Consider the following 20,200-nt stretch of genomic DNA (forward strand, 5'->3'; position numbering starts at 1 on the left):
AATTAAATATAATTAAGATAAACATAAGTTGGGGACAAAATTTGGCTTTTTAGGAATGAAAATAATGTTGTTTCTCTCTCCCGCTTCACCGGCCGACACTTGCCGACCTCCATGTTTGTCGCGTAGTGAACCTGTCATTTGTCGTGATAGTTGCTCGGTAACAAAATTGTCCCTTTCGTTGCTTTTTTCTTTTCAAAAATAACCAAAATCTTCAGGATCTATCCGACAACTACTTTTTTTAAGACGTTGAGTACACAAATAATGGATCAAAAAAATATCTCCTTATGTTTATTCTTGTAATATCGTTTAACTGTTTGTAATGTCAATACTACGTTCCTAATTCGCCCTTGTTTTGCACTCCAACGTGATAAGGCGGTGAGCAAAATTTGTCTCCACCGTCGCATGGAAACTTGTGAATTCAATTAAAAAATAAGCATTTTCATGTGCTTCTTCTATTAAATTTCACTCAAGTTTTTTGGTATTTAATTAAGCCATTTTTTTCTTTTAACTGTTGTTGGATTAGTTTATCAAGTACTTTGTGGTGAGGAAATGTTCTTCAATATCTAAGAAAGTCTAATCTCTAACCATCACGATCGCTGATGTAATGTCTTAAAATAGCTTAATTTATAATCTATCTATCTATAATAATAAAAAGGGATTTCTCTTTTTTATTCACATTTCATAATATCCATTTTATCCTTAATAATTTTAAAAATTAATTGTTTTATAAATAATTTATTTTTAATTATTTTTCTATAAATCTCTTTTGTCTTAAATTATCATTTAAATTTTCTTTTTACATATCTTATTTTTTTATAATTTTATATTTAGCAACTATATTAAAAATTATATATTTGTTGTTGATCTTAACTTTTTATAAAATTAAAAAATGCAAATACACAGGCGCTATTTTTTATTTTCCAATTTTATCCTTAATTATTATTTTAAAAATTAATTATTTTATAATTAGTTTATCTTTAATATTTTTTATTTTTTCATTTTGACCGTTATTCTAAAAACCTTTTTTAACAGTTATTTTATTTAACAACTATTTTAAAATTTATTATATATATTTTAAAAATAAATATTATTGATCTTATAAAAATTAAAACATGCAGATACACAGGCGCGACAACGCCTGTGTGTTCGCTAGTGTATTTAATATATACTACGGACAAAATAAATAAGTTTAACTAGTCGGATGGTATCTATTTTGTTCGGATATATCACTTTGGTACTCACTTTTAAAAATGCGTCAATTAAGTCCTAATTTTTAAAAAAATGCATAAAATTGATCTTTTCGGGAAAAAAAATTATTGATGTTGTTAACAATATTGATATTTAGAATAATTTACAAATTTAAGTATTGATATTTATATTAAAATTTAGTGGTAAAAGTCATTAATAAAGTTAACAGAGTTAATAATTTTGTTCTGAAAGGGACCTAATTGAAATATTTTTTCAAAAGTTGGGACTCGATTGACATCTTTTTAAAAACGGGTATCGAACTGATACATCTGAACAAAAGTGGATATCATTCGACTAATTAAACCAAATATATAAAATCGAATGTTTTTGCTTTTTCTCTTCGTCTTTATTTATTAATAGTTATTCTTTTATTTGTTATCATATATTTCACTTTATTTTTAATATATATAATTTTAATTTAAACATTAGCTTAATAACATTACAATATTAAAACATTAACTTAATAACATTACAATATTATTATTACTAATATAATATCACGCATATTTAAAAAATCATACACACAAGTACGATAGCGCCTATGTAATATCATTAACAATAATTATGTTTTTATACATGATAATCTATTATTTAAAATATCAAAAAATATATACTATTAAAATAATGTCTTTAAAAATAACAGTACATTATCGGATAATGTAATATTTTTTTTCAATCGAATATATATTTTTATATTTTTGGGTTATATGTTTTCTTCATCATTTTCATTTTTCACTTGTTCTGTTTTTTATTTTTTATTTTTTTGTCCTTGTTATAGTCCCAGATGTCTTAGGTTCAAAATTTTATTAATTTACCAAACTAACCAATAATACTCACATCTTCTGTAAATTTTCTATTTACTGTTTCACAAATTAAGGTTTAATCTTCAATACCGTCGCACGTTTCAAACTCATCTGCGAGGATATTAAAGAAACTCCATTTTCGTGTGGTAAAAAAAAATAAAGAAAATAAACAAAGATAAAACAAACAAAATAAATAAAATAAAGATCGTTTGATCGAACAGAAAATAAATGGAGAAGAACAATAATTTTTACCCCAATATTTTTTTTATTATATTAAACAGTATAAAAAAATCGTCATTTGTTTGATTTTATAATTTTACGCCCTCATTCGTTTTTTTTTTCTCTCTTTCTTATGTCTGAAACAGTGAAGTGGATCTTTTTAATGGCAGCAAATTTCCCACGTAGGAGCATGAAAGAGCAAAGTGAGCAGAAATTAGTGTCTATATATTCCAAATGTGGGCACAGACCATACCACATTGCAGTGATTTTAACCACAAATATCACACGAATCCGTACGGATGGTGCGTTTGTCTTTACATTCATGAACTTTGAGAGGTAAAACTTTCAAATCATCATTTCTCCTACCCAATAATCGACTCATCACATACCTATAATTTGAACATAAATAATTACTAGGTTCAATGGTTATAGGAAATTTAAATTTAATTTAATATTACAAAATTACCTTATATTATAATGATATTTTCCCTTGTTTATATACTATAATTTAACTATTTTAATTAATATAAAGAATTATTTTTCACACAGAAAAATACGGAATGTAAAAATAAAAAATTCTCATAAGTTATATTGACTAAGATATATTTTTAATAATTTTATAAGTTATTAATTAAATGAATTTTGTTTTTATAATTGGCATGTGATCTCTAATATAGAGATGACAAAATGGATTAGTCTAACATGTTTTAATTTGACCCGTCAAAAATAGGTTGGATCACATTGACTTGTCAAACAAAAATAGATCACTAATAAGAACTCATGGATTAACATGTTAAATTATACTGGTCCATAATTTTTTTTTTAATTTGTTTTCAATTTTTTAATTTGTTTACTTTTAAAATTTATTTAAAATTTTAATTGATCAGTTAATATTTTTAATCAGATAAATTACAATAATTATTATATTTACATATTAAATTATTTTATTATAATTGAAACTTAATTTATAAAATTAGTGATTTATCCTATACCATTAAAAGTTAAACCATTAAATTTTAATATGAGAATGTGTAAATGTTTATAATATTTTAAGTATTAAAATCTAAAATATAAAAAGAGTTTAACTTGGAATTGATGTAAAATGCAACACTTTTAATGATTCTTTTTATTTCAAATGATCACGTTGTAATATGAGAATAACATATTAAGAAATATTACAACTACAATCGGGGGCGAATCTTAGTGTATTAACCGGGTCATGTTTCCCAATTTTTTTTCATATATATATATATATATATATATATATATATATATATATATATATATATATATATATATATATATAATATTATTTTTAAATTTTAATGTATTTTATGTATTTAATATTTTAAAAATATTTGTAATTTTATCTTTGGTATAAGTATGTCTTTAGTAGATGAAATTTCATACACAATTGAAATTTGTTAATATTTAAAATTTTAATATATTTGTGTTCTTCGATCTTAAAAATAATGGATATAGATCATTTTAATCTAATTATACTTTTTTTAAAAACATTTTAATCTAATGTTTTTTAATTTGACATTAAATTCCAAAAATTAAAAATATACTTAATTTTTTATCGTGATATTTTCAAAATTTTGTTTGAAAAATCGTCACTGATTATTTTTTAAACATATTTAAAAATAAGTTTGGTTAACTTTGGATATTATATTTTTTAAATTTTTAAAAGAATAAAAAGTTTGTGGTTATGATGAAGTCAATAAAATGCTTTTATTTTTCTCATTATTTGATATGATAGTAAATTTAAGTCTAATTTAATTATTTAAAATAAATTTAGTAATATAAAATTCATGTTTATTTATATATTATAAATTTGTTTTATTTTTTATTTTATAATTTCAATTTTTTAAAACATAAAAAATAAAACAAAATCTCTATTTTTGCCTAAGTCTATTGAGTAAATTTGTTCTTATGTCTTTTGACTTTTGACTTTTCATTCATCTTGAGGTTGTTTTGAAGCTTTTTTTATTTGAACAACAGAGACCGATAAAACAAACCTCTTTCTCTAGACAATGTTCACTTAAGTGACACTCTTAATGATGAAATTTTGTATAAATGAGAATTATATATTTATGTAATTAATAAACATAGTGTGGATCTTATTTTATGATGCATATTTTGTGATAAGTGGTAATCTGAGCATTTTAAAATGTATGGTTGAACACATATATGCGGTTTTATAATATACATGTATGTTATGTGTGCATACCAAGTATGATATTGTAGCAATTTTTGAATATATAATAAAAGTACTCGGAATGATTGTATAACATTAAACATGAAACTTATTAGCAAACATAATTATTTCATCTCATATAAATTAAGATATCTTATAGTAATAAACTAAATAAAGTTATTATGTGAGAATTTTATGATGAGGTTAACTTTTACTACTAGTATTTTTTCGAGAGTTAAATTTTAGTGTGTAGCTTTTAACAACTGTTATTGTCTATAATACAGGATTTCGATTATCATCTTAAAGTATTAACTTTTTAAACTTATGATCTCATCTAGATCCATATAACTTTCTTTATCTAACGTTAGATGGCATTTGAATGTCTTTTCAATAAGCATATGCACACACCGGAATCCATGCCTCAGGATATGGATATAAACAACATGCTTGTATTAAAAATTCACAAAAATAATTTCAGATGAAATTAATTTTATAAAAAATAGTTATAGTCATTAATTTATTTTAAAAAACTTATACACCAGAAGCCTTGTTTAGATTCAAGTGTTAAAAGAAGACTTATCGGTTCAAGAAAGTTGTGACATATACATGAGTTCGTTCAGAGTCCAAATTATTTATTGATTTTTTTGGTGTTGTCTTTTGCTGAGCATTAAATATATATTATGTTGGTATTTTAAATATTTTTTTAATATATTTTAAAATTTAAAAATTAGTGATAATCAGTGTATTATGAAGACACAATAGATAAACAATAAAAAAAAACTCAACAGAAAATCCAACTTCGTCCAAACACTATATATAAACATAAAAATCACCATTGCTATTAGATAAAATATGTTAAATGCTATGATTAATGTTTCTTTAATGAATGTGATATTGTTAGTACAGATGCTTTAAGCTTAGGAAATTTTAACCAATTTTTTGTTATGATATTCTATTAATATTTTTAATGCAAATATATTTATATTGTTAATAAATGGAAAACGATATTTAGATATCTTTAAGTGGCTACTAATAGTACCAGAGCGTCTGCCAAACATTCCACTTAAACATTCTTTTGACATACAATAATTTAGCAAGATACATTATATTAATTATTCATATATTCATTATAACGATTTTAATAATATATATTAGACAAGTTTTTCTACACACAAATTAGATGAGTTTATTAATATATATTATATAAGTCTCTTTATTAACTTATTAGATAAATATTGCAATACACATTAGCCGAGTATATTCATACATTGATTAGATGAGTATAACAAAAATATTAGACAGGTCTAGCAATACATATTAGACAATTTTTTTCATATATATCGATTAAATGAGTATAGCAAAAAATATTATATGAGTAATTTCACGAGTCTAAAAATGCACATTAAACCAATATTCTCATATATTGATTAAACTAGTCTTATAACACACACTAGATAAATTTGTGCATACACTGATTGAATGACTTTAGCAATATACGAATATACGTTAGATGAGTATGAGTTTGTTCATACACATTTTAGATGTGTCTATTAATACACATTACAACTCTATCTACTATTTGATTAAACGAGTCTTACAATACACATTAGACAAATGTGTTCATATACTATTTTTTTATTTTTGATTTCTTTAGCGATTTTTATTTACGTGATTATTTAATGAAATAAAATTTAGTAAAATGTATTTTACTTTTATTCCTTAAGATAATATTATTTTAAAAAATACATATTTATTAATAATACTAATTGTTTATACTATTATATAGAAAATTGTTTATCTACAAAGTTATTTCACAAATTATAAGACTCTAACAATACATATTATGAATTTGTCAATGCACTTATTGTTTAACATACAAATTATACCAACCTATTCATATACTGATTTATATTTTTAGTGGGTCTACACTACATATTTTTTCATATCTTTTATATTTTTAGAGAGTCTACTTTATAATTTTATTGTATATTTTTTCATATCTTTTATATTTTTAGATAGTCTACTTTATAATTTTACATATGTTTCATTCTTTATATTTTTACAAATTCTACTATTTATATTTTTATAAACATGATAAATTTTTAAATTGATAAATAATTTTTTAGATCAATTTTATTCAAAACTTAATTATAAACTTTAAAATATTTATCATGCCTTTTCTCGGTTTCTATTTTTTCTTTTAATAAAAACTCAAACAAACATAAGTTCATATAAAACTAGTTATATATAGAAAATATAATTAATGAGAGAAGTAATAAATTAAACAAATAAAATAATAAATAATCCGCGTTCTGTTTAAATATAATGTATATGTTATAAAATAAAGAAATTTAACTATCATTGAAACCTATTTATTAATTGATTTGTTTAATTGATGAAGGACTAAATAATAATAAATAGTCTAATAGCTTCAATTAGTAACTTCAATAAACAAGCTGGTTTGCCCGAGAGGTTAAGGGGGAAGACTTAAGATCTTCTGCAGTCAACTGCGCATGGGTTCGAACCCCATAGCCAGCATTTTAATTTTTTTTTCAGATGTCTAATAATGCTATCTAATAATAATCACTCAATTAATGAGGAGTTAAAGTAGTTTAATGCATTAAGTCAAATATTATCTATATTTTCTTTCTTTCTTTTTCATCACTAACCTCTCTTTATTTTGTGGTTTGATGACATTTCTAAAAGTATCAAAATATAGGTTTAAACACCTGACATAAAGAAAATAATTTAATTAACATATACTTGTTATTTATATTGATTTATTATGGTTATTTAATAATGTTTTATAAAATTTAGTCAACATGCTTTTACCTTTACGAAGTGAAAATAAACCCTTGAAAAAAATAAAAGATATGAAGTACGAAATAAAGAAAATAACTCAAAATTAATTTTTTTTTCAATTCCACTTTATTCTTTTAGAATGATTTTATTACAATAGGCTACTTTTCAAGAAAATAAAAGGAAGAAATAAGCCATAAAATAAAGGAATGAATTATGGCTCGTATTTTATTTATTTTTCTTTATTTCATTAAAATTGTTTTGATAGATTGAATTAGTATTTATATAAAGCAAAAGAAAAATAACCAGTGGGGGCTTAAAAAAATATAGACTAAAATGAAGTTTTTAAAATATTGAGACCAAGTTTTAAAAAATATAAATAAAACGATGAATTAATATTTTATTTTGACCTTGTTTATGCGGTTAAAATACATATTTACTAACATTTAACTTTACAAAATTAAAATATGATGGACAAATATGTTTAAAAGAGTCATATTAATATAAATTTTATAAATGTAATATTCATTTAATATATACTCAATATAAAATGATTATAAGATGAATAAACATAAATTACGATTTTGTGGTTTGGACAGTATTCTCTCAAATTCTAAATAACCCAAGTTCAAACATTACATGTCCTTAAAAAAAAAGAAGATATTAAAAATATAATTAGAAGATAGAAAGATTATTGTATTTATTTTAATTTTTTTTATAAAACTTTATTCTTTCACAAAATGAAAATAACCTCTGAGAAAAATTAAGGGAAGCCACGAAGTAAAGAAAAGGACTAAAGACTAACAGAACCATAAGGGTATTCTTCCGGCGAAGAACAACGATTTTGTCACCGGAAATTCTAACGCTCACATTTCTTCTGCCACCGGAACTCACAACTTCGACTCGGGTAATTGATTGATTCGTTTTTTTCTTTCTCTGCTTTTAATTCAAATCACTGTTTTTTCACTGTTTACGCTGCTTCATCGTTTTTTCCATCTATAACTCATTTTACGTAGATCCATGTTTGATTCAGCTTTGACCTATTGTATCCTAAATTCTTAAACTCTCAATCCTTTAGCTATTAAGGATCTACTCGTTTCGTTATTGTTCTTATTTTTAGGGTTTGCTTTTTAATTAAGTTTCGTGATTGAACTTGATTTAGACACTGTTCAGTTACTTGCACTATTGCATATTGTTTTGGATTAGAGGCCTAATGTGATTGTTAATGGAATCTTCTGTAGGGAGGGAGGACGGTGAAGATTGGTAAATTGTAAGAATACGTTGAGATGGTGAGGAAACTGAAAGTTTTGAATCGTTGTGATTTAATCCGTGGAATGTTTGCTCATTGCGTTGTGTTATGTTTCAGTCCGCGCTTTTCAATTTCCACTCATTTCTAACTGTGATACTTCTGGGGATATGTGCCTGCACTTATTTCAAGATGCAGTTTCCGGCAATCCTAGATCAGAAAACTGGGTATGTATGTTTTCATCTCTTGCCATGAGTAAATATGAGCTGTAATGCATATACAATTTAAGCGTATGTTGACAATGCTTCATTCGAGTAGCATAGCTGTGGGGCAGAGTAGGTCTTATTTTCAATATTGGTTTTGGTGTACTGTTGTTTCTGGTGAGCAATACCATCATATGCCATGTTGTTGTGCATGTTTGGATTGAAGACAATAAAGGGAGATGAAGGGAAGGGAAAGGAAATAAAAGTTTACCTCGAACCTTCCTCTTGTTTGGGAGTTTATGAAATGATTAAAAGAAAACGGGGGATTTTCATTTCACCCACGAAAAATCCTCGCCCTTGCTAATTTTTATGAACGTTTTAAAGTTCCTCCAAAAGTAATTTTGAACATCCGGGATGGAAAATTTTTGTTAACATGCATTCTTTTCCCTCTCCCTTCCTTTTTATTCTCAAGTGTTTGGTAATTTGTACATCTGAATTTTACATGTTCAAAATTCAATGTTTCATAACGTTTTTACCCTTGTTCCATTAGACGTGCAACTTGCAATAGTTTTTTTCATCCTCTATATCAGATATTTAGAACTTGCTGACAAGACATATATGCTTTTCCTGACAGGTTTCGTGGTTTCTTCTGGAAGGCGGCGAGAATAGGTAGATATCCCTTCTTTGATTTGCTACTACATTGTTATTGTTTACATATGCTTTTGAATGCACTTTTAAATACCTTTTTTATTATTATTATTATTATTATTTAAGCATTGGAAAAGAAGAATAGAACCCTAGAAATTTTCGTTTGATATCTTCTATGATGGTTTTTTTCTTTTCCCCCATGTGATTAATACCTTAACGGCACCAGATTTTTCAAGTTTAACATATTGAATTAATTGGACCAAAGAACATACTTGTGTTGATGACTTGCCCACTGGCAGCGGAAAACTTGGGGTAAAGGATGAGTAATGCAAATAGAAAAAATTTGGGTTACGGTTCTATCCTCAATTTACTTATGTACTACATCGTGATCATGCCTTTTACAATCTCAACCTTTTTTGTTAGTATGCTTTATATGTCTGTCATTTTTATCGTTCCTTTAGTTATTATGAAAAATTATTCTCAAATATTATTTCAAAATTCATCATTTTGATGCTACTTGTAATTTTCATAAATCTTCTTTTGGTTGTGATGGAACACTCATTCTCAATAGTTATAGGTCCTCGATTCTTTGTGAGTTTTAAGATGCTATATTACAGTGTCATTCCAAAGCTGTTTGTGGCATGGGCTACTAGATTTCTAGCTTGGCCATATAGTTCTTCAATTTGTTGCTTCACATTTAGTCCGGTACCAGCACGTTTGGTATGTTGTGGAATAGAAAATATGCAACAAAGTAAGTGAGAACAAAAACATATTCAAATCAGTTGCTCATTATGACCTACTGTGGAATTTTTACTCCTTGTGTTGTCTACATGTAACACTTTCTGTCTAGGTGTATGGCCCCTTTAGAATCATATATTTCATGAGATGTGGAATTTAATCACTGATATTATCTTGATTGTACACGTGGTTGCTAACACAGGTGAACGGTTAAGCCCGTGGGTAGCTGTGGGTTGCTTTATGATGGGTGTTTCAATAATCTTCTTCTAAGCTTTGTTTACTCAATAGTAAGTTATTATTCTTTTTCGTGTGCCCAAATATGATATCTGTCAGAAGCTAATGATGAGGAATAAATATGCGTAATGAGGAATTTTCTGGCGTACATCAAAATATTAAGAACAGTTTCTAAGCCGTATATAGAAATGACACCTCCTTTCATTGGTAATTGTCGTCAACATTAACAATTTTGAAATTTGATGGATTGCAGGGGCGTCCATTCTATGGGTCTACTGCAGTTTTATTCGCAAATTGCAGATCTACGACATGAGAGTTTGTACTTACGATTTCATCGGAGCCCTTGACACAAATTTGTTCCACCATATTGTTAATTATTTTTTCTTTGTTGTTGAAACTAAGTGGAGTTTTTGCCATTAATCCCCATAGTAGCATCACTACATGAAATTCAAAATGCTACTTATGATGGGGGATCGTGCTAATGCCGATAGCTTTGTCCAAATTTTATGAATATGATGCCTTCGAATCTGAATTACGCTGCCAATATTATACTAAATATATATAGATTGCATATAGCAGCTACACATTGACGGCGTGAATACTTTTAATGATGAATAGTTGAACACTTTCAACAGAATTGAAATGATGGTGCATTATTTTGTTTAGAAAATTATAGATATTAGAAAAAAATTGTAGTTTTTTCGAAAATTCTAAATTAAGAATGATTAGTGTCACACGTTAACTAAAAACTGAGAGTTTTAAGGATATAGTTTGATTAAGCATGATAAATAGTATAATTAAATAATATTTTATAATCTGGACCAACTCAAAAGTACCCACCATTTTCATATTTGTGGATTTCTTGTCATCACCGCAGGTAAAAGTTTCGATGTAAATCATCACTAACTGTACTTTTACACTAATAGAAAAATATTAAAAATCTTATTTCAGAAATCTCATTTCGAAATTATGTTTCATTAATTTCCGAAAGTTTGTTACAGAAAGCTTTCAAGCAAGTAATCTGAAAATCACTTTTATGAAAATAAAATAACCATTACAAAAATTATGAGTGTACCAAAAAATGATGGGAGCGCAGGAAGAAAAGGCCCAATCCACTTCCACTTGCATAAGTTTTCTCTGCCGATGGGAAGTTCCACCAGAGCAGCGGAAGTAGTACATTATATTTTAATGAACTCTCGTTACATTAGTTCCCACTAGTTACCAAATCATGATTCGTTAGAAAAAAATATATAATAAAATGTGATACAGCGCAAGAATGGTCTAGGTTTTCTAGATAAAATTCAAATCAAATTCTCATTTTCAATTCTTCCTGTGTCATCAGTGATCATAATCTCCATATCCCGTATATCTCGTTTCAGAACACCACCAAGTCTTGCAATGGCCTCCATTTGCTGTTGTAAAACCTGTTCGCACAAAATAGGGCATGTTATATTGAATTCTTTGAATGTATCATGAGCACTATCTCATACAAAAAATAATACTTTTTAAAAAAACAAAAAAGGAAAATCAAGAATCAAGATGTTAAATAATAAATCTCTCTCAAATTGTTTTCATCTCACCTCCTGTAGGTCAGCAAGACTTTGATCATGAATTTTGGTTGAGCCTGGAAGGTAAACGGAGCCACCAAATCCATTGCTATTAGCTTTAACACGAGATACAGTTAGTAGATTTTGTACCCTTCTAGACAGTTCCGCTCCAGATCCTTTCAGCTGTGAGATACAGAACATATTTCCATCATATAAGTTCTATCTCCAGAACCAAAGCAAAAGGGCAGAAAATGGTCTTGGATAAAAATTTTACCTGTCTAGTTACTGTGGCTAATTTCTCAGCAAGTTCAGCTTCCCCTTTCGTCAAAGGTATGCGGCAGCCTTTTCCCTCCAATGCCTCCACTACTCTCATTACCTTCAAACACAACATAGGCAGATATACTTAAGGAGCAACAAATAAAAATCTAAAGCTCAAGAGAAGCTAATTCATCAATTTGACTTGCAGAATATAGATGTAGAGTCGGGGCATATAATTGGAGGGGAACAGTAGAAAAAATAAGATATGTAAAAACTTTATATAACTGCTTATTACAGTAGCTAATTCCGTGCAGGGCGAACCAATTCATACTACAATCGGGAAAGCAGTTTCATTCACAAACACATAGCAGTTGTCCCTACTCTTAAAAGACGTTGCTGGAGAATTTGTTCCTTTTGTTTTAGTCTTTGAATCCAAGGAAGAGTATCAGCCTGAAAATGTCTTTGGAGCTGCAAAAGCATCAAACAAATGGAAAGAAAAATCAACAACAATGCATGATAGAAAAACCAGTATCACACATTATCACTGCTCCGAGTCCAAGCAAAGGGGAGAGCAGTACCATTTTAACATTGCTTTGGGTTATACGCAATCTCTCTGCATCAGAAACAATGACTTCATCTTGTATCTACATGACAATGTCAGAAAAAATGTATTCTCAAGGCTAAGATTATATCCAATCCACGTAATTCAACAACTTTTATAACAAATATTGAACTATTCTCCCTTCCTCACATCAAATATTGACTGGTGGATACATCCAAAAATTCAATACTCAAAGCATAACTTAATAATGTCTACAAAAAATGTTTGACACATTTGATTAAGAAACACTTATTCTTTGTCAAAATCTTGGTCCCCAGCTAATCTTATAAACAACTTTTGTATATAAAACGATGTTCACTTGTCAGGTATCATCAATGCTAATCATGTGCACTAAATTTTGAAATTGATGATCATTTACACGAGATATCTAAACACTGAATTACAGAAACTGGTCAAAAAGTTCCAGATAAACCTTCATTTAATAGAAAGATCATATATTTAAGTTACTGATACTATTCTAGCAGTTAACCTATCAAAATCTAATCATTTCTACAATATACAATCATTAGAAGTTTATGTTTTGTTTGGATATCCAATGGCATGCAAAATGGACCTAAGTACATAAAATGAAATAAATTTGTCATTAGTGTTTCAATATTATGTGGTGGGATGGAAGAAAGTTATCATTTAATTGTTTGGGAAGTGTAAAAACAGGGTAAGGAGACCAGGAAACAAGTTTCATCCCACACCCCAAATTTGGAAGGATTAAAACCTGGCATTAGATGGAATGAATAGGAACTTGGTATAGCTTCCAAGTTTAAACAATTAAAACAATTGCAACTAATGTCATGTCATTCCACTCTCCTTTATTCTATTCCTTTCTATCAATTCAATTCAATCATAGCTTAATAAAGCTTCTTACCTTAAGGCGTTGCGAAAGATCCTTAAAACCCTGGACAAGCTGTGGCCACAGACGTTCTCTATCTGCACTGTCCATACCTTCAAGCTTCCCCATTGCCTCCGCCCACATGATCTACCAACCATAAACTATTCCCACAATTAGCCAGTGCTAGAAAATGGTAAAAGAAACTCCCAACTACAATGTTTACTAGAAAAAAAAAACTTACGTCTGATACACCAGCAGGCTTCACTCTAAACTGTGGTTCCGTTACACTGAACAACAAATGCTGAACAACACAAACACACCAATGTGAGAAAAAAAAATGAAGACCAACAAGTGCAATTCTAGAATTCACCACATGGTATCAGAAAATACTACTGATAACGCAGACTTGGACTTGAACCCTAATTTCAAAATTAGGAAGAAAAAAAGATGCACATAGCATGAAATACAAACCCAAGTATACATTAACTATGCTCATTGCACAAACGGGGCAAACACTAAACAGAATAATAACTTGACAAAGGATATATTTTGTATTTATTTATTTTAATTTGACAGTGAGGACGATACCTTGAAAGCGTACTTGGGGTTTCCAGGATCTTCCTTGTAAGCATCAACGATTGTCTTGTGGCACAACATGCAAACACAAAATTAATCAACGAAAAAAATGCAATAGCGAAAATTCGAAAACTGGATTCTGGAAGGAAAAAGAGAAAAAGATACTTGAACATCGCGATCGGCGAGAGAGAAAGGAACAGGTGCCACGTTAGCCATCTGAGTGGTTAATTGCGCATTTGGGAAAGGCGAGGGTTGCGGCGCTGCGAGGGAACTTTGAAAGCCGAAAGGAGAAGAAGTTGGTTGTTGTTGAAACAGTGGAGTTAGTTGTTGTTGTTGCTGCTGCTGTTGTGGTTGAGAAGAAAAAGGCGTGGACAGAAGGGAGGAACCGAAGGCAGGGGTAGAAGAAGCGCCAAACGCCGGTGTCGAAGACGGGGTTCCGAATGCTGGAGTAGAAGAAGGGGTAGCGAAAGAAGGGGTTCCGAAGGCGGGGGTGGAAGAAGGGGTTCCGAAGGCTGGGGTAGAAGAAGGGGTTCCGAATGCAGGGGTTGAAGAAGGGGTGCCAAAGGGAGATGAAGAAGGTTGCGCGGAGCCAAACATGGTGTTGTTGTGAGAGCGACGATAGATTGTGGAAAGAGCAAAATGGAAGATGAGATTGGTGTTGATTTGTCCCTCCCAAGTTCAAAGAAAAAAGCGCGGTCGAGTGCGTGATGCAGTGCACAGAAGGTGTTCGACGAAAGGTTTTTTTTCTTTTTCTTCTACCACTGATAGTGATAGTGTATTGACAAATAAAATAATATTTATGAATATATATATATATATATATATAATTAAATATGTTTTTAGTCCCTTAACTTTCAGTGAATTTAAAATTAATCTATTTTGAAATTTTAGACCAATTTACACCTTTATCCTCAAAATATGTGAATTTAATCATTTTAATCAAAGTAGATTTATTTGATGTTTTGTATGTATTTCAAGATTGTATTTAAGTTATTTATATTATTTGACACATTTTTGCTTTAATGTTAAATTAAATATTATTATGAAAAGTGTTTGAAATGTTAAATAAATTTAATAAAATTTAATTAAAATGACTAAATTTATATATTTTGAAAAATAAATGACTAAATTAATTCAAAATTTTAAAATAAATTAATTCAAAAATATACTAGAAGTTAAGAAAAAACATATGGAGTTAAAAAAAGTCTAACAAGTAGGATCGATGCTTTTTAATTTACGTATATTTTAAAATTTAAATTAAATTAAAAATACGGAACATGCGATATGTAAAAGAAAATTTAGTAAGAGTATGGATATCTAGGTTAAAGAATAAGTTGGCCCAACATCACATCAGACCGGAGCAATCACGTTTGGGCCGAATTTGGTTAGTCCAGACAATTTATCTTCCTTTTATATCTCGTACTTTCTTCTACCATCCTCTGTAATATGAAAAATATCAAAGTATTTATGAAATAACATCTCAATAAGCAGTTAAAAACTATATTTTAGAGATTGCAACCAACGTTTCAAAGTAATCTAAAACTATTTCAAATTACATAATTTCAATTACGGAATACAATTTGAAGAAATATTTCGAAAATATTTTAAATTGTCTAATCTAAAATACGATTTAAAAAAACTATTATAGATTATCTAATTTATAGATAAATATATAAGTGACTTACGGGAAACGTGTAATTCAAGAGATATTCAAATAATTTTATTTAAGTAGTACAATTTAGCATAACTCAATCCTACTAAACTCATTTAATAATATGAATTTTGTCTAGTGCCTTAAGTCTTGAAACAATAAGTTAGAAATTCAATTTTTAATATGATATCGAAAATATTCATAATCAAGACTTAAATTTATTATATCATCTACTATTAAATTCTTGCTGATTCTCACATCCGATATTCTTGACATACTAAAAATAATAAAGATTCTAAATTGATTGAACATAAAATCAAAATATAAGTGAAGAATTTTACTTTATAAGATGAGGTTAAGCTATACTAAAATGTGCTGTCTTATAATATAATATTATAACATAATTTAGTGAATAGGTTTGACGGAACCCGACATAATAGACCAAATAAAGTTGACTTTGAATAAATTTTTAATGACTAAAATGAGATACTTTATAAGTAAACAAGGATATTTTAACAAAGACACTATAGTTATGGGTGCCAACCGTAGGATGAGATGGAGGAAGAGAGTGCAATTAGTTATTTCTATTTATTTATATATAGAGGGGAGGAGAAATATATATATATATATATATATATATATATATATATATATATATATATATATATCATTGCTTTTAACCTTTTTATTTTATATGACTGGGAGCATAAGCCACAAAATAGTCAAGGGTTGTTAGGTCAGATTTGGATGAAAATGTTCTTTACATTATTATTTCCTCTTGGATAAGAATAAAGAAACATCACGAAAAAAAATATAATTTGCACCTGCATAATTTTTATTTCTACTTTACTCCTTTATGGATTCATTTTATTAGATAAAAACTAAGGAATTTCATATTTATATAATTTGGTGTTTATACATTTTCAATTTTTTCATTAAGGTATAAGTCGGTGTAAAGCCAGTTTATATTGTTCATTTTGCCATCACAAAAATCATTATATAAAATTTACTAACTTCTAAGAAAATTACCAAAAATGATTTCTTATTGATTGATGTAACACGTTTTTATATGGACAGTAAATATTTATAAATTTGTCTCAATCAATTGAACAATTCATGTGAAGTGAATTGTATGGTTGAAATTCATTGGGCTGTCGCTGTCATGTCTGATATTTCACCCAATATGCTCAACTTATTTCCGTCTCAGTCATAAAGTTTGAAAACCAACCAACCAAGTGCACCAACCTCTTAGTATTGGATAAAAAATTCTAAAGCTGTCACTTTTATCAAACTAAAAAGTCCAAAAGAGAGTAGCTCACCCACCACAGTTTTAAATACTGCTAACAAAAGTTCATTCATCATCACAAGACCAAGGGAATTAATCCCTCACACTCCATCATACACACAAAGGGCATTCATGAAAATGCCAGAGCCAAGTATCTAACAGCCACAGACAAGAAAAAAACTACATAAAATGTGAGGGACACTCACCTCAATAAGAGAAGTTATTACATGTACGAGGTCATGTGTTGTGCAAAGATTGTTTTGCACCATGTGACATCCGAATCAATCTTAGTAAAATGCTGCTATGGTTTCATGCCTTGATTGTTACACAGTACAAGCACAAACCAGATGGTCTTATGTCACAAGTTCGCCACTCTGACCCCAGAGCTGCATTCGGATCATACAACAATGTTTGATGAGCATGTTCTGCGAGCAGAGGGAAGAGCAGCAACTTGCCATCCAGCATCCCAAACCGAAAGCCAACACTAGTGCTCCCTGTCAAAGGAACCGGTACCATTTCCCATGAATTGTCCTCTGGACTGAATATAGCCAGCTTCCGCTGGTTCTTCCACTCTATGCAGAACAACTTTTTTCCCACTACTGCATGAGCTGTGACCATAACACAGCCATTCTTAATCTCACACCAGGTGTGTCTCTCAGGGTTGTATATATCAACAAACTTGGAGTTTCCAATGGTGAAGCTTGACCTTCCACCCATCACATAGAGCTTACCCTCAAATCCACAAGCAAAACAACCCCATCTCGGACGGCGAAGACTCTCTATCAGTGTCCATTCGTCAGTATCTGGATCATACACCTCAGCACTGGACAAACTGTCTCCATTCTCCCCATACCCTCCAACAGCATAAACCAGACCATTCACTTCAGCACAAGCAAAGTCATAACGAGCCACATTCATGTTCGACAAACTGCTCCAGCTGCAATAGCATAGTAGAGAATGGAGCAAGTCAAAACAAAATTAAAACACACACACACAAATATACCTATGACATAACAAACATTTATGTTTCACAAGTTAGGAAGAATAGGTCCATCACATGAAACAATTTCTAGGTAGAGTGCTTAAGGAAACCATACCTATTGAGGCAAGAATCATATTGGTGAACCTCTGCTGAGGCAGAGGCAGTTCCTTCAAGAGCTGAATAACCAGCCATAACAAGAAGCTTTCCATTAAGAACCACCACTCCAAACCCAGCCTTTCCTGGACCCGGCATTGGTGGGAGAGATCGGCATTTACGACCGAGACAATCCACAACCTCCCAATGACTTTCCTTTTCTTCACAGTCTGTTGTTAAGAAATAGAGCCATTCCTCAAGCATCCCAGCCAATTTTCGCACTGTGGTGAATGCTTTGCTTTGAATAAACGATCTCCATCTCTTACAGACACCCCCCATAGCAGGGAAATTGGAACGAGGCACAAGTGCCAGACAATACTCGGCCACATCATCAGGCAGCCCAGGTAGAATTGGGCTATAATCTTCACTCAGTGCTTCGGAGAAGAAACAATTATCACTTTGTGAAAGAGTTGATTTATCTTGATTGGTCAAATTGGTGAAACACATATTTGGCTGGATAAATCTCTTCTTTCCAACAGCAAGATCAGGCATTTTTTTTTTAAACCAGCAATTATACACTAAATATCTAGAAAGTTTTTAGTAGAGATCTTTCAACCAAATAGTGTGCAAATGTGTTACTGAGAAGCATGTAACTAAAGAAATTCATAAAATCCTTCAACAATTGGGATTCTACGAGACCAAGGCATGAACGATGTTGCAGAACTAATCACTTGAGCAGTATGAGCAGATGATTTTCTATGCTTTGTCCAGTCTGATTCAAATTCCATAACAGTTATTATTCTGCTCCCACTGTGATTCTTCTTAATTGTCTTCTGCAAATTGTTTATTAAATTGCCTACGCTGTATCCTCCCTCACACATTGCCCAGACACCTATCCAAATATGGCAAAGATGATCATATTTTGAAGTCAAATGCAAAACCTAATTAAAGCTAATCAACAAAATTAGAAAGGCATACCAGAGTAGGCCATAGAAGTTGCCGAGACTTAGCCACCGCAAACTTCCATTTTCTTCAAGTTCATATAGTCTGAAGGAAACAAATAGGATTTATAATAAGAAAAGTTCACATAAGAGTAAGAAAAAATTGAGATATAAATATCAAAGTGAGAGAAAAAGGTTCAAAATCTGCAGATTTAATGGACAAAAATGCATATCAGATATTAGCATAACACTTGATCTAAAAAAAAAAAAAAACCGAAGTTAAACAACAAACAAAGACAAGCTTCCAGTGTTTTCTACAAATCTCAGCATACAATTAATTACCTACCAATTAATATTTAAACTAACGATAAAAAAATACAATAATGATAAATTTACCAGCACCTGTTAACTTTCTAAAATGAATAAGAGGAATCAAATATCCTATACCTGAAAAAAGAAAAATCCAGAAGCACAGACAACCACCAGATCTGGAATTAACCAGCAGCTAATGAAGTAATTCAGATTGTTTGACAATAAACACAGCAGGTAACAATCTGGAAGGGGAAATATTACAATCTATTCGGAAATTCGATTTGATTTATAAAATGAAGCATCACAAAACTCCAGAGCCTAAAAAATTATGAATACACGCATGTTTCATTTCAGATAAACAACATAAATAAATAACATAAACAAATAGCAGCGCTCGGAAGCTGAAAAGTTTGTAGCAAGGTTTCGAATACAATAACAAGGAAGAGATTCAAATGTTCGTAGATCTGTAGTAGAGAAATGAAAGCAGAAAACTAGAACAGAACAAAATAAAAAGAAAGAAAGAGAGGAACTAACAAAAATAGAAGATCGAGATTCAGAAGAAGAGAAGTTGTGAAGGTGAATACATAGAAACAAACAGATAGAGTGTATGGAGAAGGTGCTAAGAAGAAACAAAGAATATTTATAGGATTAGGAGCAAAACTGTAGGAGAGAAAGACACTCACATAATGCGACCAAGTCAAGACCAGAAAATGGCAACGTAATTAAACCAAACCAAGCTTAGTCTGTTTGTGTTGGTAAGAGGTTGTGT

At 29.5% G+C, this 20,200-nt stretch overlaps 3 protein-coding genes and 1 non-coding gene across 4 annotated transcripts; 2 read left to right on the forward strand and 2 right to left on the reverse strand.

The window, feature by feature from the left end:
• The first annotated feature begins 6,925 nt into the window (after positions 1 to 6,925).
• Positions 6,926 to 7,008, forward strand: TRNAL-UAA (transfer RNA leucine (anticodon UAA)). Its single transcript has one exon. It is a non-coding gene; the product is annotated as a tRNA-Leu (tRNA).
• Positions 7,009 to 8,012: 1,004 nt separating this feature from the next.
• LOC114177308 (uncharacterized) lies at positions 8,013 to 10,870 on the forward strand. Its single transcript, XM_028062596.2, has 6 exons — positions 8,013 to 8,176; positions 8,511 to 8,558; positions 8,636 to 8,742; positions 9,353 to 9,387; positions 10,307 to 10,391; positions 10,592 to 10,870. The coding sequence occupies exons 2-5, from the start codon at positions 8,556 to 8,558 to the stop codon at positions 10,372 to 10,374; spliced, it is 213 nt and encodes a 70-aa protein (XP_027918397.1). The 5' UTR covers positions 8,013 to 8,176; positions 8,511 to 8,555; the 3' UTR covers positions 10,375 to 10,391; positions 10,592 to 10,870.
• Positions 10,871 to 11,438: 568 nt separating this feature from the next.
• On the reverse strand, positions 11,439 to 14,939 carry LOC114175020 (nuclear pore complex protein). The gene is made up of 9 exons (XM_028059780.2): positions 14,333 to 14,939; positions 14,180 to 14,233; positions 13,833 to 13,892; positions 13,628 to 13,738; positions 12,722 to 12,787; positions 12,525 to 12,611; positions 12,160 to 12,261; positions 11,919 to 12,068; positions 11,439 to 11,762 (listed from the first exon to the last, which is right to left on the reverse strand). Exons 1-9 carry the CDS (start codon positions 14,762 to 14,764, stop codon positions 11,640 to 11,642), a joined length of 1,185 nt encoding a protein of 394 aa, XP_027915581.1. The 5' UTR covers positions 14,765 to 14,939; the 3' UTR covers positions 11,439 to 11,639.
• A 2,207-nt stretch (positions 14,940 to 17,146) lies between these two features.
• On the reverse strand, positions 17,147 to 19,225 carry LOC114191658 (F-box/kelch-repeat protein At1g67480-like). Its single transcript, XM_028080974.2, has 3 exons — positions 19,157 to 19,225; positions 18,201 to 19,070; positions 17,147 to 18,040 (listed from the first exon to the last, which is right to left on the reverse strand). The coding sequence occupies exons 2-3, from the start codon at positions 18,728 to 18,730 to the stop codon at positions 17,413 to 17,415; spliced, it is 1,158 nt and encodes a 385-aa protein (XP_027936775.1). The 5' UTR covers positions 18,731 to 19,070; positions 19,157 to 19,225; the 3' UTR covers positions 17,147 to 17,412.
• Between the last annotated feature and the right edge of the window lie 975 nt (positions 19,226 to 20,200).

This window comes from Vigna unguiculata, chromosome 1 (assembly GCF_037176805.1).
Source record: "Vigna unguiculata cultivar grain cowpea cultivar isolate G323 ecotype 2 chromosome 1, ASM3717680v1, whole genome shotgun sequence".
Lineage (NCBI taxonomy): Eukaryota > Viridiplantae > Streptophyta > Magnoliopsida > Fabales > Fabaceae > Vigna > Vigna unguiculata.

Coding starts and splice junctions, on each gene's coding strand:
- LOC114177308 (XM_028062596.2), top strand. Junction 8,743..9,352: donor ATCCTAGATCAGAAAACTGG/GTATGTATGTTT, acceptor TTTTCCTGACAG/GTTTCGTGGTTTCTTCTGGA. Junction 9,388..10,306: donor CTGGAAGGCGGCGAGAATAG/GTAGATATCCCT, acceptor TTGCTAACACAG/GTGAACGGTTAAGCCCGTGG.
- LOC114175020 (XM_028059780.2), bottom strand. CDS start 14,764: ATGTTTGGCTCCGCGCAACCTTCTTCATCTCCCTTTGGCACCCCTTCT. Junction 12,788..13,627: donor ATCTTTCGCAACGCCTTAAG/GTAAGAAGCTTT, acceptor ATTGTCATGTAG/ATACAAGATGAAGTCATTGT. Junction 11,763..11,918: donor GTCTTGCTGACCTACAGGAG/GTGAGATGAAAA, acceptor TTGTGCGAACAG/GTTTTACAACAGCAAATGGA.
- LOC114191658 (XM_028080974.2), bottom strand. CDS start 18,730: ATGCCTGATCTTGCTGTTGGAAAGAAGAGATTTATCCAGCCAAATATG. Junction 18,041..18,200: donor TATGATTCTTGCCTCAATAG/GTATGGTTTCCT, acceptor ATGCTATTGCAG/CTGGAGCAGTTTGTCGAACA.